Genomic DNA, 27155 nt, shown 5'->3' on the forward strand with positions numbered 1-27155 from the left:
TTTAGTTTTTAAAAAATCACTTTTGTTGATTCCTGTTTGTTTTATTGATAAATCATTGCCAACTTTTTTTTTTTAACGCAGCTTTGAGTTCATGTAGCAGGATGCTAACGGTAGCTTGTTGTTTGATTTCTGTCTTTTAGTGTCCTTTAAATGTGCCTTTTACACAAATAAAACAAATCACTGTCTAATGCTGCTTTTCTATCAATGATGCAGAGTTTTGTTTTTGCCAATAAAGGTGAATGTTTGTCACAGTTCTGGGTTTAAATGTGCTCAAACTAGGATCAATGTTGGAGATGCTTTTGAAACATGGAGAGAGGTTAGAACGCAGAAAGCTTTACAGACCCATGCAGAGCTGGCTAAACACTGAAGCTACAGTGTGCACCACATGCAGAGCTGGCTAAACACTGAAGCTACAGTGTCTCTACATGCAGAGCTGGCTAAACACTGAAGCTACAGTGTCCACCACATGCAGAGCTGGCTAAACACTGAAGCTACAGTGTCCACCACATGCAGAGCTGGCTAAACTGAAGCTACAGTGTCCACCACATGCAGAGCTGGCTAAACACTGAAGCTACAGTGTCCACCACATGCAGAGCTGGCTAAACACTGAAGCTACAGTGTCCACCACATGCAGAGCTGGCTAAACACTGAAGCTACAGTGTCCACCACATGCAGAGCTGGCTAAACACTGAAGCTACAGAGTCCACCACATGCAGACCTGTGTGAGAGGAAGGGGGGAGACAGCTCTCTGTGATGATTAGAGTTTAGACTGCAGTACACATTTTAAACACCAGGGGGCGGAGCTACATGCTGCTCCTTTAATGTTGCATTTGTTTCATGTGGTCAGCTGACACCGTGAGATGCTTCTTCATCGCTCTCTGCTCTCACTGCAGGTCTGTTCAGCTTCAGCTCCAAAGATCTCATCTGCTGAGCCTTCAGTTAAAGCGGAGGAAGGGTTTACAGTATTTCACATTAATGATTCATGTTGCCCGGGGGCGGAAATCCTTTCTTACCATGGGAGCGCTTCTCTCTCTCTCTCCTCTGTGTGTGTGTGTGTGTGTGAGTCTGATTCAACCTGGCACTGAGAACAAGCTGTGTGGGTGTGTGTGTGTGTGTGCGCTCTTCTTCAGATTCCTCCTCGCCGTGTGCCGTCGTTCCCCCTGAAGCTTCATGTAGCAGCTGATTACAGTGAAGAGGAGTTCAAACGGCCGCCTGCAGAGGATAAATGACTCTGATCCAACTCAGAGAATCGTCCGAACAAACCAGCAGCCTGTTTGTTACTGAAGTTAGTAACTGGTTCATGTTCCCCCGAGGATGCGCCCTGATGAGGTGGTCCAGCCCTCCTGCTGCTGAGCCTCATGTGTGAATGTGTCTCCTCTTTATCCTGCAGACAGTCAGAGTGAGCTGATGTGAGCACGCAGTGTGGACCCAGCTCAGAGATGCTGCCTGTCAGCAGGCGAGGCAGGCGACACCTCGGGTCCCCTGAGGGGCCACGACCGTATGAAACCTCCCTGAGAGGCTCCCATGGCAAAGTGTTAAATGTGAGAAAACCGAAATGTGTCGGTGAAAGTCAACCAAGAAACACGAGGTGGAATTATTGGTGTATAAGAGAGAAAACAGAACGTGACTCAAGAAGCTGCACAGACCGAGCGGTCCGGTTCAGTTTGAGTTCAGCACACAGATGAAGCTGTCTCCACTCACAGTAGGGACGGGTGCAGCCCGTGTACTTTTTATAACCCTTCTGTTTGGGGGGGGGGGGGGGGGGGGGGGGGTCAGGCGTACAGATCCGACCCTTCAGGGTGGAGTTAGACGCACTGCAGTCCGATGATTGGTCTACAGAACCTTCCCTTCCCGGGTCTTTGTCTCGATACCCTTCTTCCTGTTTGTCAAACCTGGCGTTGTTTCATCAGGAGTCTGGCGCTGCTCGAGGTTCTTCCTGTCCACTGTGACTTTGCTAAATGTTGCTGTTTGACGTGACGTTTGTTTGTCCCCTTGTTGACGCCTCACCTTTGACCTTTTGGCGTCTGAGTGTAACCGTGTTGAGTAAAGACGACATCACGAGAAGAGAAGAGTCGGTCTGTTCCTGAGCCGATCGTCTTCCTCTCAGCTGGAAACAGCTCCTCTCTCTTTAATCAATATTCCTCCCGTGTCCAGCCTGTAATCCGCAGATTATTCACTTCCCGTGTCTCTGACTTTAATAAGCCTCCAGAAGAATCCCCGGACATTTTCTGCAGAGTTAAATACGGGCTGCAGAGCTCGGTGAGGCCTCAGGCGGACAGCCGACCTCTGCAGCGTGAGCGTGTTCTTTCTTTTCTTAAAGCCGCACTAACACCGCTCACAGGTGTTCCCTGAGCTAACGGTCTGAACTCTCACCGTCATTCTCCCACGCCGTGAGGAGGAGCGTCGCCATGTTTCCTGCTGGAGGATTTCCATCCTACCCCGTGCTCACTCACTTTCCTCTCAGCATCACCTGGTCACATCTGTCCTATCGCACCGCTCCATGGATGTGTGTTTCTGCAGATGTGACGACAGAAATAACACACGTTCATTTTGAGCTCTCTCTTCCTTTAAGGGTCCCGTTCAGATCAAAACACAGCGTCAGCATGGACCACATCAGGAACATGGACCACATCAGGAACATGGACCACATCAGGAACATGGACCACATCAAGTCCTGTTCTCACCTCGCTGTGAACGACTTCCTGTCTGCTGATAAGTTAGAAACTTTAACATGAGTCTTTTTGGGGTTTTTTCCATTTTCACTCTGACTGAATATTTTAGAGCACCCCCCCCCCCCCCCCCCTGGTCTGCACTCACACCACTCGCTCCAGGGCGAACCGGGCCTGAGCACGGACAGCTTTACTGTCTCGGTGTCACATACAGACTCAACACGCCAGGATTTCGTGATAATGGAAAATGCTTCTGATAGAGCGTGAGCATGTCCGTGCAGCACACCTCTTCCAACCATGCAGGGTCAAGGGTCAGACTGAACTTTATTGATCCTTTTGGGATGACTCCCTCAAGGAAATGTAGGTTCCAGCAGCAGATACAATAAAAATAAAAATGTAGCAGGTAACAAAAAGTAACAATATAAAGAATAATATAGCATAAATAATAGAACACTCTTCAGTTGGAAAAAATATACAAAAAATATGCATGGAAGAAGCAAAATATACAAAAAATACAAAAAAAGGCAATGATTATTATTGTATTATTGCACTTGGTTGAGATTATTATTGCACATACAAGTGAAAGTGTCCGTGTGTTATTGCACAATGAGGGTAGAAGGAAAGACGCTCCAACTCCTACCCCTCTGTCCCGTGTGCTCTCGTCCTCCTCCCCCCAGGTGAGGAGTTGTAGAGCGTGATGGCATGAGGGACAAAGGAGTTCTGGAGTCTGTTGGTTCTGCACTTGGGAAGGAGCAGTCTCTCACTGAACCGGCTCCTCTGGTTGCTGATGACGGTGTGCAGAGGGTGGCTGGCATTGTCCATAATATCCAGCAGTTTGTCCAGTGTCCTCTTCTCTGCCACCGTCACCAGAGAGTCCAGCTTCATGCCGACCACAGAGCCGGCCCGCCTGATCAGTTTGTCCAGTCTGGATGTGTGCTGTTTGGATATGCTGCACCCCCCCAGCATACCACGGTGTAAAAAAGCACGCTGGAAACCACGGACTGGTAAAACATCCCCAGCAGCTTGCTGCAGATGTTAAAGGACCGCAGTCTCCTTAGGAAGTACATCCTGCTTTGTGTCTTCCCGTACAGGTGGTTGGTGTGTGTTGTCCAGTCCAGTTTATTGTCTCGACACAGCCCGAGGTATTTGTAGGAGTCCACAGCCTCCACTTCAGCTCCCTCTAACAGAACCGGTTCCTCTGTCTGGTTCTATGTGCAGCAGCACTCACACAGGACGGATTGTATAGAGCACAGATGTCAAACTCCAGTCCTGGAGGGCCAGCCTCCTCAGACTGTTAGAGGTCTCCCTGCTCTAACACACCTGCTTTAAACCAGTGTGTTGTCATCAGGCTCTGCAGAAGCCTGATAACGAGGCACTCATTGGATTCAGCTGCGTCCGAGCAGGCAGACCTCAGATCTAACAGGTCTGAGGAAGCCGGCCCTCCAGGACTGGAGTTTGACACCCCTGGTCTAGTGTGAGGGCCACCTGAGAGGCCCCGCCTCAGTTACCCTGAAACTTCACCTGGAAATTCATCAAAAGCACAGAAACAAAAGAAAGAAAGGAAACACAAAATAAATGATGTGCATGAGTTTATATATGAATGAAAACAGAAACTGTGTTTGATTCATGCTGCTTCAATATGTGGGTCACTTTATTGTTTGTAACTTGCTGCTGCATCAGTGTGTGTGTGTGTGTGTGTGTGTGTGTGTGTGTGTGTGTTTCCGAACCTGGTCCGCCCCTTCCTCGCCTGCGGAGGCAGGAAGCAGCTGATCGGCTCAGAGGCTGCAGAGCCTCAGCCGGGGATGGCACGCTGTCGGGTATCACCAGGATCGTCTTCCTCCTCCTCCTCCTCCTCCTCCTTCTCCTCCTCCTCCTCCTCCTCCTCCTCAGCGGGGCTTCATGTCGCATCCTGAGCGGGCTGAGAGGCGGACTGGAGGTAGAATGGGCCGAACCTCCTGGTCCCCACTTTGACTCTGGATATGGATCATCCGACTTCCACGCGCACACACAAAGGTATCCTCATGATGTGTTCCCTCACGGAGCTGCAGTTGTATGTGTGCGCGCGCGTGCGTTCTGTGTTTGTACAGGTGTGTGCTGCATGCATAGGTGCGTGTGTGTGTGTGTGTGTGCAGTCAGGTGCTCCTCTGCGGATGTGTGAGGGATGATGATGAAGATGGTCGTGATGAAGGCTCTGCACTTGTTGAGTGATTTGGGTGAGAGACTTAAACTCTGCACACCTGTCCCGTCATGTGTGTGAGAGGAGGCACGAGGAGGCACGAGGAGGTTTGGAGATAAAGAAGGTTGCAGCGTCCTTGCTGCTCTCATTAAATCCTGCAGCCAACTTTGTCTCCCGTTGTGTCCTGATGTCTCCGCCGTGATTTTGCGTTTTTATCGCGCAGCACTGACCGAAGCTTTGGCATCATTTCTCTTTCAAACAACATACTAAGAACATGATTTGAATGTAGTTGTGTCTCTGCAGGACGTTAAAGTTGCTGCGAGGACAGCGTGTTGAAAGTGTGTCATTTAAAGTCCTTGACTGAAACAAAGCCTGAGACGTAAACTGGAGGTTTGGGAGAGTTAAGCATGGACAGCCAGTTCAGAAGGATGAAAATGTGACAGTTTAGTTTACAGAAGGACTGTTGCTATAAATATTTCACATATTGTTTGAAGGCTGTCAGACAGCAGATGCTTCATCAGCAAGTAATTTATTTTTCCTTCCACAATGTTTTTATTCAAAACGTGAAGAGGATGAAAACTTGAATAAACTGAAAAAAAAAGAGTTTTCAAGGTTCAAGGTTCTTTATTTGTCAATTCCAAAATATGTCAGACATACAGTGAAATCGAAATTACGTTTCCCCCTCCCCACGGTGCCATGTAGATAAAAACGGTAAATAAAATAAAGCAAGGTAAAAAAGATAAATAATATTTACATTAATAAACCTAAATGTGCAAAAAGTACAAGTTAAATAAAATGGAGTATAAAACAAGATTATTAGAAAAGTGAAACTTGTGCATGTGTGCAATGTGCAATAAGTGACCAGGGTTCTGTTTCAATGTTCAAACAGGAGGAGGTTCCAGTGTTCAGTGTTCATGGGGGCAGAGGGGAGGGAGCCGGCCCGCAGGCTGCGGTACCGTCTCCCCGATGGCAGGAGGCTGAAGAGGCTGTGTGAGGGGTGGGTGGGGTCACTCACAATGCGGGTTGTTTTGTGGGTGAGGCGGGTACCGTAGAGGTCCAGAAGAGAGGGGAGCGGGACACCGATGATCCGTTCAGCCGCCTTCACTGTGCGCTGCAGGGTCTTGTGGTTGGCAGCAGTGCAGCTCCCCATCCACACAGTGATTTTTGTCAGGAGGGTTGGCTTTTCTGATAATTTAAAATAATTTAAAGGTCACATGATCTCCTCCTCTTCAGGTGAAATCAGTGTCCTCGCTCCTCTTCATGTGTGTGAAGTGTGTTGTTGTAAATCCACTCTGATCCTGTATTTGATCATGTCTATAAACCCCTCTATTTCAGCCCTGCTCAGAACAGGCTGTTTCTGTGTCTGTAGCTTTAAATATGTAAATGAGCTGTGTCTGACCACGCCCCCTCTCTGGAAGGGCTCGGGTGTACTCGCTGCTTTCTGGCTCCATGTCCTATTGTTTACGGAGAGAAGGCAGACTCAGAGGGCAGAACAAACACCTAGCTGTGGGAGTGTCACCCACCTGGGGGAGGGGCTACTGCCCTTTGTGATGTCATGAAGGGGAGGGGCTACTGCAAACCTGAACGGGAATAGATAATGTCTGGATGGTCATCCACTTTCTTTCCAAAGGAATCTTGGAGGACTAACAAAGAGGCGTTTGGGCTTCACTCCAGGAGTCTCAGACACAACGTGGACCTCATGCAGGAACACATTGATATTCACATCGTGACCCTCTGAGTCTGAACATGACCCGTCTGACAGATCTCGACCCGTCTGGACTTTTGTTTGTTTCCTGTATAAGAAGAAGTCGTCTGGCGTCCGTGCTGCGTGCCGTGCATGGCGAATCTTGTTGTTGTGATTCTCGCTGGAGTCTCAGAGACTCTTCAAGTTTAAACCACTGATGCTGAACTTTGTCCCCTCCGCGTAAATAACACGTTCTGCTGATACAAACAGAAATATAGTCATTTGACATTTCACTGGAGTTTAGAAAAAAACAAGTAATGACTGTGAAGCTCATTTTTATTCAGACTGGAGCTCGTTTGTTCCGGCCTTCTGCCGAGATGAAGACGGTGTCCTTCGGTGAAAACAGCCTCTGAATTAAAAAGCAGCTGCAGTGAGAGGGACAGTCAGGGGAGGAAGAAATGAGACATTTAGTTGGATGAGGTGAAATATTATTCAAGGAGGGGAAAGTGCTGAAATGTGTTTTTTCACTGATGCATATTTAAAAACATGAAAAAGAGCTGTAACAGGTTTCCTGATTCATGCCTCACAAACACAAGAAGAATGTTCCTCCATGTGTGTGTTTACTAACTAAACTGTGCAGAATCCTGGGGCAAGCTAATGCTAATGCTAATGCTAAAAATAAACTGGCATCTATAACTCACTTCCCAAACTTGGTGCTTCCCTCTCTCTCTCCTGCTGTTGCTCATGTTGTGATGTGTTTTTGTTGCACAGGCGAGGCGGCTGGTTTGTTTTCTGCAACCCGTTTGAATCTGAAGATTTCAGATCTGTGATGCAGTCTGAAGACGAGTCTCTGCGTGCGTCCTGTCTACATATCCGTGCGTGTCAACACGTCAGGCTGTCATTGCTGGAGATAACCACCTCCAAGCTGAGCTCCTCAAAGTTAGACGTCTGCGTCAGATACTTCCCACGCAGATTTATCTGCACAGCTCGGAGGAAAAACAAGCTGTTTTATTGACAAGACAAAATCAAATCAGCCGAGTGCACCTGAACCTGTCAGCCAGCACATGTTCTACCTGAAAGTGTTTAATATGATGCAGCACAACAGGTATCACGCCAGTTCTTCACGTCCATCATCTGTAAATATGAACGTTTGAAGCCTGAGTGGAGTCCCCTGTGTGTCCCTGCAGGGGGCGCTGGAGTCCCCCTTGTGTCCCTGCAGGGGGCGCTAGAGTCCCCCGTGTGTTCCTGCAGGGGGCGCTGGAGTCCCCCTTGTGTCCCTGCAGAGGGCGCTGGAGTCCCCCGTGTGTCCCTGCAGAGGGCGCTGGAGTCCCCCGTGTGTTCCTGCAGGGGGCGCTGGAGTCCCCCGTGTGTCCCTGCAGAGGGCGCTGGAGTCCCCCATGTGTCCCTGCAGGGGGCGCTGGAGTCCCCTGTGTGTTCCTGCAGGGGGCGCTGGAGTCCCCCGTGTGTCCCTGCAGGGGGCGCTGGAGTCCCCCGTGTGTCCCTGCAGAGGGCGCTGGAGTCCCCCATGTGTCCCTGCAGGGGGCGCTGGAGTCCCCTGTGTGTTCCTGCAGGGGGCGCTGGAGTCCCATGGTTGGCGGTCTCCGTGCTGGAAATGCTGTCTCAGGCTAACTTTGAGTCAAGCTAATGACAGGCTTCATTTCTCACACCTTATAAAGGACACACACACACACACACACACACACACACACACACACACACACACACACACACACACACACACACACACACACACACACACACACACACACACACTGAGCTGAGCATCAGAGGATGAAGTGTTTGTGTGATGAGAGAGAAACACTCTGAGCCCCGAGGCTACAGATTAAAAATCAAAGAGTTCATTTATTAAAGGGACATTTCACCCATTTACATGAAGCTGTGTGTCATTAGAAACATGGTGAAGTATCCCTTTAAAGAAAAGCCTCTCAGATATGAGAAGTGCAAACAGAGCACTTCATGTTCTTGTCATATCTCCGTGTGAGCAGGACAGCGAGTGGAAGGCTGCAGCATGTTTGCAGGCGTGCTAGCTCACCTCGTGCGAGCTAGCACGCCTGAACGGCCTGATCGGTCCACGCGGGCCGGGTCCTGTCCCCCTGATTCTGTCTGTTAAGACCTGTCCTCTGTCTTGTGTCCCTGCAGACGTTGGTGTCCTTCTGAAGGGGCCGGCCCGATGTGAAGACGATGCCACAGCGCCCCCTGTGGGAGCTGCAGAGCTGCTGTCCTGCCGCCTCCTCCTCCTCTCTCTGCTCTTCCTGGGTGATGGAGGGAGAGCCTTTCACCTCTGCCCTCTCCTCTCTGCTGTACTCTGCCGGGGGACACTTCGTCGCCCTCTCCTCCTCCTCCTCCTCCTCCTCCTCCTCCTCCTCCTCTTCGTCCGCCTCCTCCTCGGCGGATTCGGCCATCGCTGCCATGTCCCTGGAGCAGAAGACAACTTTCGCCTTGGTCTTCTTCCTCTTTGTTTTCCTCCTCATCCTCATCGTGCGGTGTTTCCGGATCCTGCTGGACCCGTACAGGAGCATGCCCACCTCCACCTGGGCTGACGGCCTGGACGGCCTGGAGAAGGGCCAGTTCGACTACACGCTGGCTTAGAGAGACGCACATGAACCCACACACACATCCAAGAACACTGCCGTTTATTCAGCTCCACGTGCCATAATGCAAGCGTCTAGATTCAGAGCGCCAGTGTGCGTGCGGCTTCACGTCACGCTGCCTTCACGGCCTTTTCTTCTCCTTAACTGAGCAGATATTTAAAAGTGACTCTAATCTGATCCACGTGCACCCGAGGACTCGTCTGGCCTCCGTGACTGTGAGGAAGCGTACGCTGCCATCTTGATACTAACGCAACCTGTTCAATGACGCGCACATGCAGAGAAACAAGACGTCTTACCTTTACACTCTGCTGATTGGATGGTTGCTTTATGATGCGTTCAGGCCAGCTTTATCAGCTGGAAATGTCAGCCTCACTTTATCAACTTTTTTTTTTTTTTTTTTAATCTACAAAGTCCGAGCTGTAGAGGAGTGAAGCCCGAGTGAGGGAGCCTGGTAAACGTGTGATTGAACAGGTGTCACAGGTGACGCTGCGTTCAGGAACACAGTCGATCATTCAGACTTAAACGAGGAGACGCAGCGAGTCGGTAACACGACGTCAGACGTCACTGCCAGAGTTATCTTATTCCAGTCCTCCGTGATGACTCGGCAATCCTCTGTCAGGTCACCTTCCACTTCCCCGACCCCGAGGGACTCAGTAACAACATACATGTGGATCAGTTGGTAGAATCAGTCGTCTCTCAAGCAGAAGGTCGAGGGTTCGATTCCCAGCTCCTGCAGCCTCTTGTCCCGTGTGTCCTTGGGCAACACATTTTAACCTCGAGTGAGTCAGCAGCGTGTGAATGTGAGGACATGAATGACTTCTGATGGACTCTTCCATCAGTGTGTGAAGAGCTCTGAGTCGTCAGAAGATTCATAAATGATCGAGTCCAGACCGTCCCTGTCTGACTGGAGAGGAGGGGTCTCAGGGGAGACGTGACGTAGAGACAGCAGAGTCCCACGCTGTAACCAGAACGTTAGCTTTCACATAAATGCTGTAAGCAACTTCCAATATATCTACGAGGAAGAACAAGAACCAGAAAACGTCATCAATAGGACGTCAAATGATTTCATTGTGTTTGACAACGATTAATCAATTCCATCGCATGTTTGCTATTCCATTATTTCGCTTTTTAAAGATAAAAAATGTCAGGCTTTTATTTTGAAATGAGCTGAGAGCACTTTAAACAAATAATGATAAAAACATTAATAAAACTACCTTCTGTTTGCTTTTATCTTCAGATTCAGGAAGGATCTTCTGGTAGATGGAAAGTTAGGACAGGAAGTTAGGCACAGAAACAGGAAGTGGTTAGGGATCCCCTATGGATCCCACGGTGTGGTCACACAGCTCAAAGGAATGTTAACAAAGGTCAAAGGTCAATGTGTGATGGGGAGCCTGAAGGGACAAAAAGCTTGAGATTAACTACGACGAGTTGAAAGAGTTAATTTATTCGCTGAGTTAATTGAGATTTACTCGTGTATTCTGACTGCTCTAATGATGACGCAGCTTCATGGCGTGCACAGAGCTCCCCGTGGTCGTGGCCGTATACCGTCCATGGTCATGCACCAAGATATCCTGCCGTGGAAAACGTTGGATCATAGTGACACAGTTGGCTGTTTTTGTTTCTCATGCAGCTCACGAAACAAATTCCAGGATGTGTTTTTTTTGTTGGGGGGGGGGGGCAGGGGGGACGGGGGGGTATTGGACAGGAAAGCTGCAGAGAGAGACAGGAAGTGCTTGGAGGAGAGTGAGCGGGTGTGAAAAAGGGGGTGTAGAGGGTCAGATTTGCCCGAGGCCATCTGGCGCTCCAGTTTCAGGAAGTTTTCGGGAGTTTATTTTATTGTGAAAGCACCGTCTGCTTCTCCGTGCAGAGTCTGCTTCAGCTTGTACCTGGAGGCTCCCTCGTCTGTTCATCAGTGATTACTCAAAGTCATCACTGACACGTTTACGATGGTTTACGAGGGTCGACTGGCTGAAACGCTTCGACACAAAGATGATGACGTTCAGCGGAACACGAGGCCTCGTGCACACGCAGGCGTGTAGTTTTAAAAACACAGAGGTTCTTCTGAGTGTTTCGGACTCAAACTGTGTTTGAAACTCTCCTTCAGGGTGAAGAGGTTCAGAAACTCTGTTTGAGATGTTTCTGTGTCGACGCTGTCACTTTAGTTTACATGAGATTAGTGCGATGGCAGACGTACTCAAACTAGCTCTGCTGCTAATGTTGCTAACTAGACTTTTTGCACGCTCACACACACACACACACACACACATTTACCCTCCCACTATGTGGACGAGCAGGGACGCCTGATTGGACGAGGTCACTGTTTCATATAACACTCCCATGTCTGTGTGACCCGGCCTGAGTTAGGTTATCACTAAACAGTCGCTTTATGCTGTCTGTTAGAGCGTAGTTTTTTCTGATTGCTAATAAAGCTATTTTCATTATAACAGAAAAACAAACTAGACTGCCTGAACATTTGTAAAAAGAAATCCTGCCACATGTAATACAGCGACCAACTGACCGCAGAACAAACCGGAGAGATTGAGACCATGGAGTCATGGGAGGTAAAGAGAAAAGAAAAACTGAGCCAGTGTAAAAAGTGTCTCAGTAAATCGATGTTTCTGATTCTAACCGACAAAATCCTGAATCTCATCGGTGTGTTTATCCTCAACACAAAGATCAAAGCTTCGATATCAGCCACGAGGAAAGAGACGGAATTTTGTACTTTGCCAAAAAACTGCCAAAGCCACTGCACCCCCATAATCACACGAACAAGCCTTTTTCCCTTCATGACATCACAAAGGGCAGTAGCCCCTCCCCCAGGTGGGTGACACTCCCACAGCTAGGTGTTTGTTCTGCCCTCTGAGTCTGCCTTCTCACCGTAAACAATAGGACATGGAGCCAGAAAGCAGCGAGTACACCCGAGCCCTTCCAGAGAGGGGGCGTGGTCAGACACAGCTCATTTACATATTTAAAGCTACAGACACAGAAACAGCCTGTTCTGAGCAGGGCTGAAATAGAGGGGTTTATAGACATGATCAAATACAGGATCAGAGTGGATTTACAACAACACACTTCACACACATGATGAAGAGGAGCGAGAACACTGATTTCACCTGAAGAGGAGGAGGAGATCATGTGACCTTTAACATATGAGAGGGAGCAAATGAAAAACCACATTCACTGTTCTTTCCTGCATTAGAGATGAGATCGAAACCTGCATGAATAATTCTACATGCTGCTTCGAGCCTGTTTGACATGAATGCTCCTGAAGATATGTGCTCCGTTGATAGTACAGACTGCATCTTTAATTAGCTTCTTTTTTGTTATTTTATTTATTTATTTACCCATGATGCATTGCAACTGCAGAGCCAGGTGTGCAATAAGTTTCTTTGCGGGCACAGATTTTAGTTTGTTTCCTCCTTACAACGTTTACATCTGCAGGATTGTTGTGGATCAGTTGCTATAGAAACCCTGTGGACCTATCCTCCACCCCCCCCCCCCCCCCCCCCCCCGTTATTTCCACACTTTGTAAAAAAAAAAATAAAGACCAGGAACTGTTAAAAAAAATATATAAAGAAAAGCTTCATGTGTGAACATTAGCAGGGCCATGGTTTAACTGTGTGAGCGTGTTCACTGTCCGTGTCGGCTTCAGGTTGTGTTACAGCCAATAAAGGCGTCACAAAGCAGCGCTTCTCTGGGTTTCATTTCAGGAGTTTTAAAGAAGATGGATCACATGAAATCCAGGAATATACAGTGCCTTGCGAAAGTATTCGGCCCCCTTGAACTTTTCGCCACAATAATTTTGCACGCCCAATTTTTCAGTTTTTTATTTGTTAAAAATGTTTGAAATATCCAATAAGTTTCGTTTCACTTCATGAATGTGTCCCACTTGTTGATTCTTCACAAAAAATTACAGTTATAAATCTTTATGTTTGAAGCCTGAAATGTGGCAAAAGGTCGAAAAGTTCAAGGGGGCCGAATACTTTCGCAAGGCACTGTAATTAAACGCAGGTGTTTGAGTATTAAATATTAGTCAGGAGTTTTCCAAACAAAAACTGAATCCAATGAAACAGCTGTTCATGATGTTTTTATTGTTATTATATTGCTCTGGTGAATGGAAAGAGCAAACCACAGTGATTTACATCAGCAGAATCTAAGTGAAAAGTGAACGTACTGATTGTGGAAGTGAGCGAGCAGTCAATCAGTTTGTTTTGTTGTTTTGTGCAAAAGGCTTCCCCCCGGGTTTATTGTTTATTGAATTATGCTTCGTCAGATTTGTGCAGAGACAGTTCAGATCGATACAGGTGACGAGGTCATCATCAATCTTTCAGTCACCGTTTACAGGAAAGATCTGAAGAAGCCTTTCACATAAAGAATGGTTTATAAAGAATCATAAACAAAGTTGTGCTGGTGAGACGAGAGCCCTCGATGAACCGATGGAGACAAACATTTTAAATCAATCAGAGAAACGACGAGTCCTTTGTGTCCCTGATGAGATTAAGTCCCCGCTCTCTCCTGACTCTCTCCGAGTCGTGGAGAGGAAACGTTTAAAGTTTGTCGACCACTGAGAGAGGATGGATCTGCAGCCTGCCGACGTTTGGTATGTACATTTATTCACTGAAGTGATGGATGATGTGTCTCAAGTGTCGTCTCTTGGTGAAGGATCTTTGCTGTGGTTTCATGTTGACTCGATCAGGCTGCATTTAGAGACAATACAAAATGTTTCAACAAGAAACAGTCTGTTCATCCTCCGACACGATGTCTGAGATCATGAACTGTTAAATATCCTTTTAAACATGTTTGGTCCCAGCTCATAGTAAAACAAATCCTGCCCCCTGCTGGTTTCTTGTTTACATCATAACATCTGATTCATCAGGACTGGAGCAACTATGTGTTTAATAGTTTTAAAGAGTTCACCTTCTTCTTCTTTTTGTACAGAGAAGTAGAAAGGTTTGTTTGGACTACATTCATCAGCTCCTGACTGTGCACGACTCAGCTGACAGACTGTTATTATTAACTACTTTTGTGTTTTTACAATAACAAGTAGAACATATCATCTGACATGATCTACATTTGTATTAGTTTTCTTGGAGGGCATCTTGTGACCCACCTCTTGGTATCTCCAAACCCCCAGGTGGTCCCAACCCCCCTCTTTAGCAAACACTGTGCTCGGACAGTCCCGGCTTGAAATGGAGGTTTTTGTGGTTTTTCCACTGTTCTGCTTGTCGTTGACACAACCGTAGACTGTTTATGCTTAGATCTACAGTTCAGGGGACCGTATACCAACAGGCTTCAGATTCTAGGGTCTGTTGGGGTCCAATAGGCAAAGGTTCATTCGGGGCCCCTTCAAATTAATTATCCTCAAACGGATAACTCCTCTTCATTTTCCCTCTGACACCCAGACCGGAGAGCTCTCCAAATATACTGAAATATATTTAAAGAGAGGTTAAGCTGTCAGTCCAGGACTTAGCGGAGATTTTAAGTTTTACACATGGGCATGGTCATCAATACAGAAGAGGATTAGTTCCACTGAAATCTTTTTTTGGTTCTGACTCTTTTTTTTATTTGACTATAAATTCACGATTCTGAGATTAAAGTCAAAATTAAAAAAGAAAAAAAGTCAGATGCAGTTTTCAGTGGCCCTAATCCTCTTCCGTACAATTTAAATCTAGGGTTTACAGATTATTATTATTTTAACTTTATTAAACATTTATGGTTTACAGAAGTTTTTTTTTATTGTTGCCGCTGCTTTACCGGGAAATATGATTTAATCAAAAATTCAAGCTGAGGCGTTATTCTTCTAAGAAGCGCTTGTTATATACACCGCAACATCCCGGGTGGAACACGCGGAGTTAGACGCTAAAACAACAATGTTGACCATCTACACCGCCCGCTTCGGGAAACTTCTGGCGTACGGCGGTCACATCATCGAACAATCCTGTAAGTCAAAGTTGAAAGAACGCATTGCGTCGAGCTCCGCCATTGGCTAGTTGAGCCTAACGTAAAGGTTTCAATGAGCCGCCATATTGGGAAGCCAAACCTCTTTCATTCGGCAGAGAAAGGACAGGAAACACTTGAGAGGAGTTTACGGAGTCTGGATTCAAACATCCTCACAGGGGACACCTAAGTGCCGGTTCGTCTCCGGTCTTTCATTACCGAGTTTTGCGCGACTTTTGCTGCAATGGCGACCGCGACTCCGACCGGTCAGAGGAGCACGTGCGGCGGCGGCACCCCATTGAGCCCGACCAGGATCACCAGGCTGCAGGAGAAGCAGGACCTGCGGGACCTCAACGACCGCCTGGCCGTGTACATCGACAAGGTCCGCAGCTTGGAGTCCGAGAACGACGTCCTCCACCTCCAGATCAGTGAGAAGGAGCACGTGAGGAGCCGCGAGGTGTCCGGTCTGAAGGCGCTCTACGAGAATGAGCTCGCGGACGCCCGGAGGAGCCTGGATGAGTCCTCCAAGGAGCGGGCCTGGCTCCAGATCGAGCTGGGAAAGAGCAGAGCGGACCATGATCAGCTCTTGCAGAAGTAAGCCTCTCTAACGTTAATCACACGTGACTGTCTTAACGCGGACACGAGCTCAACACCGCGAGCTAACCGCTAAAACACACATAATATTATTAGATATTTTTTGTTTTTACTTTATTAAACATTACTTATAAGAGTACACGTGTGGTAAACAGATTTTTTTTTTAACATCATCACATTTAGTAAATTATTGGCACGTTAAACCTAACGGCTATAATCGGCACTTTGAGTTTCGAGCCGTTAGTGAGGCTTTACGCACGCGACTCTGTGCGCGAGCTTACGTTTCTTCTCGACCGAGAGCGTCACTCAAACTCATCCTAAAAACAAAAATATTTTTAAATGTAACTTTATAGTCCTTCAGCTCTCTACATCAATCATTTTTCGATGTCCAGACAGTGAAATAAATGATGTTTGTTTTGAATGCTCGGCAGCCGTTACCCGCCCACCTTTGTCTGCCTGCAGCTTCAACACAAACACTATTAAACCCGCGTTTAAAGTCCGAACTGCGGTCATATAATCCTCTACAATGATCATATAATCCTCTCAAATCATCAACAATACAAACACATGACAACTAACAGGAGAAACGTTAATATACAACTAAACACCTCAGGGGGGTTCAGCCTGTCTGACTGCCCCTGAAGGTGTCGTGATGCCTTCAGTGTCTGCTGTAGTAGTCTGGTCAGAACAAAAGGCGAGAACACAGGTGCAGAAAACACGTTTTCAGTTTATTAACGGGGGAAAAAGAGCATTTTATTGACTTATTTCTACGTGTTGTAACATTGTTGACATAGAGTTGAAAATAGTTTTTTTATATCATATAAAAAAATCAACCCTAGCTGACCTCTGGACTTAATTATTTATTCTCCTATGCTGCAGCTGTTTGCACCTTTTCTTCATTGTAATTATTTACCGGTACATGTCACTACATATTTGTTAATGCACATGTTTTTTACATACTCATAGTCTGGATACACACGGGTACATGTTCCTGAATGTGTACATGTTATATGTCATATATTACTTATTGTCCTGTAGTTGTTTTTTATTGTACACGATAGCGTTTGCATATTTCTGTGTATTATATCTTCACGTTTAAATATTTTCTATATGCTAGGATTATATTCTGAGTCAGAGTTTTTCTAATGCCTGGGATTAATAAAGTAAAAAAATAAAATGTGTGATTATACAACACATATTGATCTCTACTTGTCAGGATTTAAATCTATTTTGGAGCTGAATAACAAACGGGATGAATCTTCCTCATTGTGTTGTTGAACCTCCACTGACATCCTGACACACTGCAAACATGGACGTTTGTATTGGAAAGAAGGACTTTCATGCCACCCACCCGTTTAAACCTGCCGTGTGTGTGTGTGTGTGTCACGAGCGAACAGCTGCAGCTAGCAGCTGTTGGCCTGCAGTGGATGAATGAACAATGTGAGCGGGTTAAATGTCTTCTTCACCGTTAACTTTTCCTCCTAAATAAAGTGGCGTCTTCCCTTCTTGTAGCGTGCAGCAGTGTGACACACACACACAGTGTGACACACACACACAGTGTGACACACACCGCCGTGTTAAACGCCTCATAGAGATGAAAAGTGATTGGAGCATGTCACCGTTGATGCTAAACGAACATCCCAGATCCTCGAGGAAACATTAACACACACACACACACACACGTGCTGCAGTCAGGTGCTGTGGTGTGTTGTTGAACAGAGAAAGTACTGTGAGGTGTGTGTGTGTGTGTGTGTGTGTGTGTGTGTGTACGCCCTGACAGCAGATCACAGGTGGCAGGACGCTTGTTTGAGTCTGTGGTCTGTCAGCCAGTTGACGCTGCCATTTACTTTATAATGATTTTTACACACACACACACACACACACACACACACACACCTTGTGAAGAAGTAGTTTAAAGAGCATATTGCAGGTTAAAAATTTTTTTGAATTAATATTTTATATAGTCTGTTAATGGCTGTAAAATAAGTAGGTTATTTTTTTAATATGTTCTACAACACATAAGTGCTCTAATCTAATTTAGAGGAGAAAGTGGCTGTTTTTAGCATAGCCGTTTAGAACGTGCTTTTTTTTCAACAACGCGTCACATGACGTAACATAAGGGACTCCCGTTCTCTGACTCTGCTTTGATCGGCTTCATGCGTCTGTGTATGAATGAATGAATGAAGCCTTTATTGCCCCTGGGGGAACTTGTCTTGCACAGAGAGCATGAAACACTTTACAAACAAACATTTAGAAGGCAGCACAAAAGAATTAAAGCACAAAAAACAGGATAAAACATGATTAAAGAGGAGTAATGATACGTGGTAGTGAGTGAGAACAGACAGGATGCCTCCCTGCAGCACACACTCTTCACTGCAATAGTTTGTAACTTGCGCGGCGCACATTCGTGTGCACAGTGTAAGTGGCTTGATTATTCATAGTGTGTTTTGGTGAATTATTCCCACAACCTCAGAAACCATCGAACACACACGTTGAATATTTCGGCATCAGACACAAAAGCATTTCCTTATTAATGATTTAAATCTCTGGCTGTTTAACATCAAATATTATATACACAGCGTTTAATGATTTGATCTGCTGGAATCCTCTGTTATATTCTCTAGTGTGAGCGTAATAGACACCGGACAGTCTGTATTAATATATGTAGTCATACGATTTATTAAAAATCCAACTCTGTTACAAGAGAGCGCGTGTATGTGTGTGTGTGCGTGTGTGTGTGTGCGTGTGTGCGTGTGTGTGTGTGTGTGCGTGTGTGCGTGTGTGTGTGTGTGTGTGTGTGCGTGTGAGTGCGCAGTGGGGAAAGACGGAACGCGCAGTTTGGAAACGAAACGAAACACAACCTTTACTTCTGTCGGTCCTCTATCCCATTAAAATGTTCAACTTTTTGTAGTAGCCTAATATATGTGCACGTATTAAACTGTGGAGTGTGTGCGCTGTTGTGCATGTTTGTGTGGATTACGTGCGCTGTGAACTCACGTCAGGAGAATCCTGCACCTGTATTTTCTATAACAACGTGAGCACTGGGCTGCATCAGGAATAAACAATAAAGACATAGTGCTGCATTTGCACAGGCTGTAATCGGGTTCTATGTCTGTCTGTCTCTGTCTCTGTCTCTCTCTGTCTCTGTCTGTCTCTCTCTCTCTCGCTCTGTCTCTGTCTGTCTCTCTCTCTCTGTCTCTCTCTCTCTCTCTCGCTCTCTCTCTCTCTCGCGCACAGCGCGGCACCGTAATACGTTGTACAGATTTGCCGTTTTTACAAGCAGCTCCCATACAATGTAAAGGTGAATGATCGGCACTTGCACCTTCTACAAATTGTTTTTTAATGGATTGAATGTGATTACAAACTTTATATATGCTGATGTGAACACAGCACAAGCCCATATATGGCGAGCTGACACCTGTCACTCAGCAGGACGCCTGCTCCGGGTCTCTCCTCACACCACAGCTTCTCTCCTGAGGCCGTTATTCCTCTAATCCTGCCTGTTTCTGTTCTCTATCACATCTAACAGGTTCAGAATAATAAGCCAGTGGACCATTATATGTAAAGGAATACATGTTTTCTTCCTATTTATTGACGGGAGTGACACTCGGATCCATGATTTTCTATGTTAAACAGACGGGGATTCAGCGGGACTCCCTTATGTTACGTCACAGCCGAATGTGGAAGTAAAAAGCAAAGACGTGCGAACACGTACTAAAACGTCTCCAGGAGACCCTGTGGGTTATTAATTTCAGAATTTCTTTAAAAACAGTATTGTTAACGTATTTTCCTATGATTAGTTAAGTTTTGTCTTTAACCTGCAATATGCTCTTTAAGTTTAAAATCGCAGCTCGTTGAGTGTGTGTGGACGTTAAATGTTATTTCCTGTAGATGTAGGTGAAGTAATCTGTCCCTGAAGTGTGTGCAGAATAGTTTGGTTCATGGCGTGCGCTGAGATCCCGTGATGATCCGCTTCCCGCCCAGCTGATGTTTGTCAGTGAAAAGGGAGCGAGCGCACATACTTCACTACATTCCTCTCATAGTTCGTCCACTCCAGCCGTCCTCCTCCTCCTCCTCCTCCGCTCGTCCTAACCCGAGGCAGCCGTCCCCGCCCGGCTCCAATAACAGGCTGATTTATACTCACAAGCCCACGGACACAGACGCACCGTTGACTCGGCTCCCCCGGCGCTCAGCCTGCAGACGGACGCACGGCGTGTTAGTGAAGTCATGCAGCACCTTCTGTATCTGTGTGTGTGTGTGTGTGTGTGTGTGTGTGTTTAAAGTGTCTGCACCGTTACACACACAGACTCTCCTTCCATCATTCAATAGATACTCTTCAGTGTTATTCAGGCTCTTCTCCTCTTCTGCCACTAGAGGGCGCTGTTGATTTTAAACTGGTCCAACTAGGAACCCGTTTGCTCTCTGCGAGGCCTCAGGCACACGCCGGTCTGTTTATATTTCCTGTTTGTTCTTAGCCGTGGCGTGCAGAGTGTGGAGGCCGACCTGAGGTCTGGACTACTGAGCGGGATCTGAGCTTAGGGGGGTCACTTCAGGGTTCACTCTGGGCTTTCAGTCCTACGAGGGTCGATGACTTTTTACCTGGGTACATCACCATGGTAACTGATGCTAAACACCTGACCTGCTCTGGAGCAGGTTAAAGCTCCGCCCACTGACCAATCAGATCTTTAGATGGTGGAGCTGATGGAGAGGAGGGAGGACACTTCATGATTTGACATTAGACTATAGTCTGTTTAGTTGTTGATGATGTTTCACTGATATCCTTCAACAGAGACTGAAGAAAGCTCCGGAACATTTCAGTTAAAGATGTAAAATAATGAATGTTTTCTTCTTCATGTTGAATGTGTCCTGCTCTGTTTGTGATGAGCTGCAGTTTAACCACTTTAAAGAGTCAGAGCGAAGAAACGAGTTCTTAGAGTCAGTTCTAAGGTGAACTAACCACGGGACAAATACAAGCTGAAGTTTTTACTTTTTGTCCTTCCTGCAGCTGTGTCTCTCTGCAGCCTGTTTGTCTCAACCTATTTATATCAGTAATATAGTTTGTAGTTTGTGTAAATATGTTTGTAGATATGACAATCTGCTGACGGCAGACACGGTGATGATTGTGATTGGTTAAATGACACTAACTCCGCCCCCTTTTACATGAACGCGCTCTTGGTAACCCGGGTTGATGGATCAGGTTGATAACCGGCATCGTAGGACTGATAATCATCATCTCTGATGTCAGAGTTTGTTAAACCAGATCACCCACAGAGACCCTGATATGTTGGACTCTCTCCGTAGTCCAGACCTCTGGATCTTTGAGCACAGCTGTTGGCGTTGACGGGTCGGAGGCTGCAGAGGTTATGGAGGATCATTCCTGCAGATAGTGATCTGGAAGGAGCAGAGCGGTCTGGCAGCATTTTGTTCTAGAAGATGCAGAAACGTTTGTATGTAGGCCGTCGGGTTAAACTGGAGCGTTCACTGCACAGACGTGTTTCCATGTTCCATGCAGGGACGACACTGCTAACGCTAGCCACACAGTCTCCTACACGCTTTGCTCAGGTTTGACTGGCCGCTAATGAAGAACACGTGAAGAAGAAGAGAAGCACAAACAGCCTCTCCAGCAGGTGTCTGGGGTCAGTTCAGCTTCGAACACGCTGATAAAATGAATATAAAGATGGTGTCATCACCCGGAGGAGGAGATCGTGGTTGCTAGGCAACAGAAAACAGGTTCTCAAAGGACGCGAGTGATCGTGATGTCAATGAGATGACATCGTTTGATTGAGGTGGAGCACCCTGCGTGGTGCGTTCAAGGACATCAGTCACAAAGATGAGTATTAAGATAAAGTCAACAAATCCACTCATCTCTCTCTCTCTCCCCCCTCTGTCTCTCTCTCTCTCTCCCCCCTCTGTCTCTCTCTCTCTCTCCCCCCTCTGTCTCTCTCTCTCTCTCCCCCCTCTGTCTCTCTCTCTCTCTCCCTCTGTCTCTCTCTCTCTCTCCCTCTGTCTCTCTCTCTCTCTCTCCCCCCTCTGTCTCTCTCTCTCTCTCCCCCCTCTGTCTCTCTCTCTCTCTCCCCCCTCTGTCTCTCTCTCTCTCTCCCCCCTCTGTCTCTCTCTCTCTCTCCCTCTGTCTCTCTCTCTCTCTCCCTCTGTCTCTCTCTCTCTCTCTCCCCCCTCTGTCTCTCTCTCTCTCTCCCCCCCCCTCTGTCTCTCTCTCTCTCCCTCTGTCTCTCTCTCTCTCTCCCCCCTCTGTCTCTCTCTCTCTCTCTCCCTCTGTCTCTCTCTCTCTCTCCCTCTGTCTCTCTCTCTCTCTCCCTCTGTCTCTCTCTCTCTCCCTCTGTCTCTCTCTCTCTCTCCCTCTCTCTCTCTCTCCCTCTGTCTCTCTCTCTCTCTCTCCCTCTGTCTCTCTCTCTCTCTCCCTCCCTCTGTCTCTCACTCTCTCTCCCTCCCTCTGTCTCTCTCTCTCTCTCCCTCTGTCTCTCTCTCTCTCTCCCCCCTCTGTCTCTCTCTCTCTCTCCCTCTGTCTCTCTCTCTCTCTCCCTCTGTCTCTCTCTCTCTCTCTCCCTCTGTCTCTCTCTCTCTCTCCCCCCCTCTGTCTCTCTCTCTCTCTCCCTCTGTCTCTCTCTCCCTCTGTCTCTCTCTCTCTCTCCCTCTGTCTCTGTCTCTCTCTCCCTCTGTCTCTCTCTCTCTCTCCCTCTGTCTCTCTCTCTCTCTCCCTCTGTCTCTCTCTCTCTCCCTCCCTCTGTCTCTCTCTCTCTCTCTCCCCCCCTCTGTCTCTCTCTCTCTCTCCCCCCTCTGTCTCTCTCTCTCTCCCTCCCTCTGTCTCTCTCTCTCTCTCTCCCTCCCTCTGTCTCTCTCTCTCTCTCTCCCTCCCTCTGTCTCTCTCTCTCTCTCTCCCCTCTCTCTCTCTCTCTCTCTCTCTCCCCCCTCTGTCTTTCTCTCTCTCTCCCCCCCCCCCCCTCTGTCTCCTCCCCCCCCCTCTCTCTCTCTCCCCCCTCTCTCGCTGTCTCAGCTTCGGTAAGAAGGAGTCTGAGGCGGCCGGCGCTCAGGCCCGGCTGAAGGATGTGGAGGCTCAGCTGAACTCTAAGGACGCCATGTTGAGCACGGCGCTGTCTGAGAAGAGGAGCCTGGAGGCCACGCTGGCCGAGATGCAGGAGCAGCTGCAGGAGGTACCAACACCTTCTGTTAGCTGTCATACCTGGGGGGGGGGGGGGTTTAATCATAATAAAGTCTGTGACTTGTCCTAACTGCTTCCTGTTTCCTGTTTCCTGTCAGCTGGACACCGGTCTGGCTCAGGCCAAGAAGCACCTGGCCGATGAGATGCTGCTCCGCGTGGACCTGGAGAACCGCTGCCAGAGTTTGACCGAGGAGAAGGAGTTCCGCCACAACATGCACGAGGAGGTGAGCAGCCAATCAGAGAAGAGAGGAGTGAATGAGGACAGGGTGAAACCACGAGTGTCCTCTCTGAATGTGTGTGTGTGTGTGCAGGAGGTGAAGGAGGCCCGGCACCGGTACGAGTCCCGCCTGGTGGAGGTGGACTCTGGACGGAAGGAGGAGTACGAGTACAAACTGACTCAGGCTCTGAGCGACATGAGGGCTCAGAACGAGGAGCAGATCATGATCTACAAGGAGAACATGGAGAGCACCTACCTCACCAAGGTACCAGCTCTCTCTCTCACACACACACACACACACACACACACACACACACACACACACAGCCTCATCTTCACCGTCTGCCCTCCGTACATCAAACAGGAAGTCAGGATACAGAGAGCCTGCGTGTCATACAGCATTGCAGGCTGCATGTGTGAACTTGTGGTTTCATGCAGTGTGCAGAGAACAAAGGTCGTCAGGAGGTCAAACGGCCTGACCGTGCACAAAGACTCCCTGCACAAAATCTAATATAATATAAATCTGTAAACACTGATGCTCCATCTGCAGCCTGTTGCTAAACGAGCTAAATGACCTGCAGCAGCACAAACGGCGTGTCACACACACACACGCAGAGAAGCCAAAAACACAGACGCGTCCTCTGAGTGACTTCCTGAGCGTCAGGAAGTGAGCAGAGCGCCTCGGTTCCTCTTTCTCTCCGTGCAGAGGAGGAAGCGCTCTCTGACTCCTCATTTGATGTTTGTCCACACAGCTGGAGGATCTTCATCGCCTGTCCGAGATGAACGGAGCGTCAGCCAACATGGCCCGAGAGGAGCTGAGGGAGTCGGCGCTGAGGATCGAGAGTCTGAGCGCCCAGCTGACCGGCCTGCAGAAGGAGGTGAGAGACCGACAGTCATCCTGAGAGCTTCTCTTCATGCTCTCTTCTTTGTCGAGGAGCGTTAATAGAGACTGTGCTGAAGTTTGTGTCTGCTCGTCCCTCTGCTGTCAGACTCGTGGTTGGCGTGAGCGTATCTCGGAGCTGGAGGCGGCGCTCACTCAGGAGAAGGATTTGAGCCGCAGGATGCTGGCAGAGAAAGACATGGAGATGGCCGAGATCCGCGCCAAGATGCTGCAGCAGCTCAACGAGTACGAGCAGCTGCTGGACGTCAAACTGGCCCTCGACATGGAGATCAACGCCTACCGGAAACTTCTGGAGGGAGAGGAGGAGAGGTGAGGACACGAGGAGGAGGAGGGGACGACTTCCTCCTGTGACGTAGATCTGAACTTTTCTGATTCCCTGTCCTCAGACTGAAGCTGTCTCCCAGCCCGTCCTCTCGGGTCACCGTGTCTCGAGCGTCCAGCAGCCGCAGCGTTCGCACCACTCAGGGGAAGAGGAAGCGCGTGGACGTGGAGGAGCAAGAGGCCAGCAGCTCGGTGTCCATCGCCCACTCGGCCTCGGCCTCCGGACCCGTCTGCGTGGACGAGATCGACACGGACGGGAAGTTCATCAGTCTGCAGAACAGCGGAGACGAGGTGAGACGTCGGACACTTTGAGTCCCTGAAGGTTTGTGACCACATGCGTCCCATTTATTCAACGTTTAAATGTTGCGTTCAGGACCAGGCCATGGTGGGATACGAGATGATCAAGACTATTGGAAATGAGACGGCCACCTACAAGTTCACTCCTAAATACGTGCTGAAAGCCGGACAGAAAGTCACGGTGAGTCTTTACAACATCCACCTGGACACAAAGGCTCTGTGTGTGTGTGTGTGTGTGTGTGTGAGAGATGATGTGTGTGTGTGTGTGTGTGAGAGATGATGTGTGTGTGTGTGTGTGTGTATGAGATGATGTGTGTGTGTGTGTGAGATGAATCCCGGTCCGACCGTGTGTTTGTGGCGTGCAGGTTTGGGCCTCTGACGCAGGTGTGAGCTCCAAACCCCCCGCAGACCTGGTGTGGAAGAACCAGAGCTCCTGGAGCTCCGGGGAGGACGTCCACGTGGTGCTCATCAACCCTCAGGGAGAGGTCAGGACACGCACACGCACACACACACACGCACACACACACACTTTCTGCACACACACACACACGTAAGGTCTGCACGCACACACACACACACACACACACACACACACACACACACACACACACACACACACACACACACAGTCCAAAAGAAAGATTTCTGGATTTTACTCTTGTTGTATTTTGATGTGTGTGTGTGTGTGTGTTTCAGGAGGTGGCGAAGAGAACCACCACATACACGACTGAAGCTGTGGAGGAGGAGGAGGAAGATGATGACGAAGAGGCTGAGGAAGAATTCCTCCAGCAGCAGCAGGTGAGACAAAGACGCACTTTGAGTTCGAACTCTGCAGATCATTTTGAACTGTCGAGCTACAAAACAGACAGTGTGTGAAGTGCCTTCAACCTGCATTCTATGAAATGACCAGCAGGGGCAGTAGACCATAAACATTTTCCTCTCAAGTCTTCAACACAGCGTGACTTTCATGAACTCAGTCGTACTTCCTTCCACGTGTTCACACTCAATCACACAAACACCGTGATGACGTGTGTCTGAGTATCTGAGCTCATCGTTCCTGTTTGACAGATTAAAAATGTTGATTAAATATTATTTTTAACTCCGATTATTGGGCGCCTTGCCTTCGTGTTGTTGTTGCCGTGGTAACAAAACGGGCCCCCCTCCTGATGTGTGTGTGTGTGTGTGTGTGTTTGCAGGGAGACCCTCGCACAGCTAAGAGAGGCTGCTCCATCATGTGATCACTCCGCACCAACCAGGCTCCTCCTCCTCCTCCTCCTCCTCCTCTGAGCCAGTCTGCTGCCAACTGTAATACTAGAACTATTTTTCTATCTTTTGTAGCGTATTTCAATAAAATGTCTGGATTTTATTTTGTCTCAATTTCACACAAAAGTACAAAAACAGTTTTTCAGTAGAAGAAATGGAAGAACATATCGACACCGCTTTGTAGATTTTACTGATGAAAACATTCGACAACCAGCTGATGTCAGACGGGCGGCGAGTTTTTGCCATGTCATTTTTTAAAATAGATTTTAATTTTGTTATTTTATTATATATTTTATTATGGATGCTTCATTTTTGGCCTTTAAAACCACAAGGAAAGCAACAAAGACGTCAGCGACACTTTCAGTCATTAGATCACTTTACAACTAAAAGAGATGAACACTAGAATCTCAGCAGGGGAGAGATTCACTTCCTTAAAGGAGCAATATGTAACTCTGACCCCTAGTGTTTAAAATAGGTACTGCAGTCTAAACCCTGGACTCTTCAAAGCCCCGCCTACCTTCTCTGGTCCAATCAGATCCAGAGCATTCAGGAGCAGAATCTAAAGTTAGAAGGAGGACATACTGGCTGCTGCATTGTTTCCTTCATGATCACACAGGAAGAGAGCAGCTCTCTGATTGGCTGATTGATCACACAGGAAGAGAGCAGCTCTCTGATTGGCTGATTGATCACAGAGGAAGGATTTCTTCCATATTGCTCCTTTAAGTTTCTTCCTGGGATGAGTTTGAACCTGAACGTGACAAAAAGTCGGATCTAAAAAACGTTGAAACCTTTTGGGCGAGTTTCTGCTCGTATGATGAGAAGTAAAACTGAAACTAGCAAACCATGATTGTATGATTGTATTCAAAGAAAGTGTTTGAAGTGTGATTGCAGATGTTTAACCCCGTGTGTGTGTGTGTGTGTCGTTTTCCTTGCTCCAGAACGATGTGACACACTCGGGTTTAAACGCTGCAGACGTTTCTCTCTCTCTTTGAATACGTGTTGCACCACTAATAAAAAGTGTTGATTGTATTCTTAACTTTTGCTCTTTGAACTGTTTGAAGTAAATTTTGTGTTGGTGTGTTTAAGTGCATGCTCTGACTTGTAGCCTTTGTAGTTGAATGATTAAATGTTTTTCTTGTACCTGCGTCTCTTTCTTCACTCGCACACGTACGAAGCTGTGAACCAACTTCTTCACAACAACTTTCTTTTTCTGCTTTCATGTCGACTGAAGATGTGTAATGATTGTGCAACAAGCAATGTCGGTTTCCCAACACACACACACACACACACACACAGCGCTGTTCTTT

General features: G+C 47.6%; 2 protein-coding genes across 2 annotated transcripts; both read left to right on the plus strand.

The window, feature by feature from the left end:
• The first annotated feature begins 4362 nt into the window (after nt 1–4362).
• On the plus strand, nt 4363–9811 carry ctxn3 (cortexin 3). The gene is made up of 2 exons (XM_079364879.1): nt 4363–4682; nt 8690–9811. Exon 2 carries the CDS (start codon nt 8732–8734, stop codon nt 9137–9139), a length of 408 nt encoding a protein of 135 aa, XP_079221005.1. The 5' UTR covers nt 4363–4682; nt 8690–8731; the 3' UTR covers nt 9140–9811.
• A 5098-nt stretch (nt 9812–14909) lies between these two features.
• On the plus strand, nt 14910–25951 carry lmnb1 (lamin B1). The gene is made up of 12 exons (XM_079364747.1): nt 14910–15672; nt 22685–22841; nt 22948–23073; nt 23161–23331; nt 23819–23944; nt 24056–24276; nt 24354–24579; nt 24662–24766; nt 24951–25070; nt 25282–25383; nt 25782–25826; nt 25858–25951. The coding sequence occupies exons 1-11, from the start codon at nt 15323–15325 to the stop codon at nt 25821–25823; spliced, it is 1746 nt and encodes a 581-aa protein (XP_079220873.1). The 5' UTR covers nt 14910–15322; the 3' UTR covers nt 25824–25826; nt 25858–25951.
• The last annotated feature ends 1204 nt before the right edge of the window (nt 25952–27155 follow it).

Source organism: Symphodus melops, assembly GCF_947650265.1.
Source record: "Symphodus melops genome assembly, chromosome: 16".
NCBI classification, from domain to species: Eukaryota; Metazoa; Chordata; class Actinopteri; order Labriformes; family Labridae; genus Symphodus; species Symphodus melops.

Bases quoted from the DNA above. Each gene is read 5' to 3' on its own strand.
- ctxn3 (XM_079364879.1), top strand. From the start codon at position 8,732: ATGCCACAGCGCCCCCTGTGGGAGCTGCAGAGCTGCTGTCCTGCCGCC.
- lmnb1 (XM_079364747.1), top strand. From the start codon at position 15,323: ATGGCGACCGCGACTCCGACCGGTCAGAGGAGCACGTGCGGCGGCGGC. The intron at 24,580-24,661 runs GTGAGACGTCGG...TGTTGCGTTCAG, and splicing joins TGCAGAACAGCGGAGACGAG to GACCAGGCCATGGTGGGATA. The intron at 24,767-24,950 runs GTGAGTCTTTAC...TGTGGCGTGCAG, and splicing joins AAGCCGGACAGAAAGTCACG to GTTTGGGCCTCTGACGCAGG.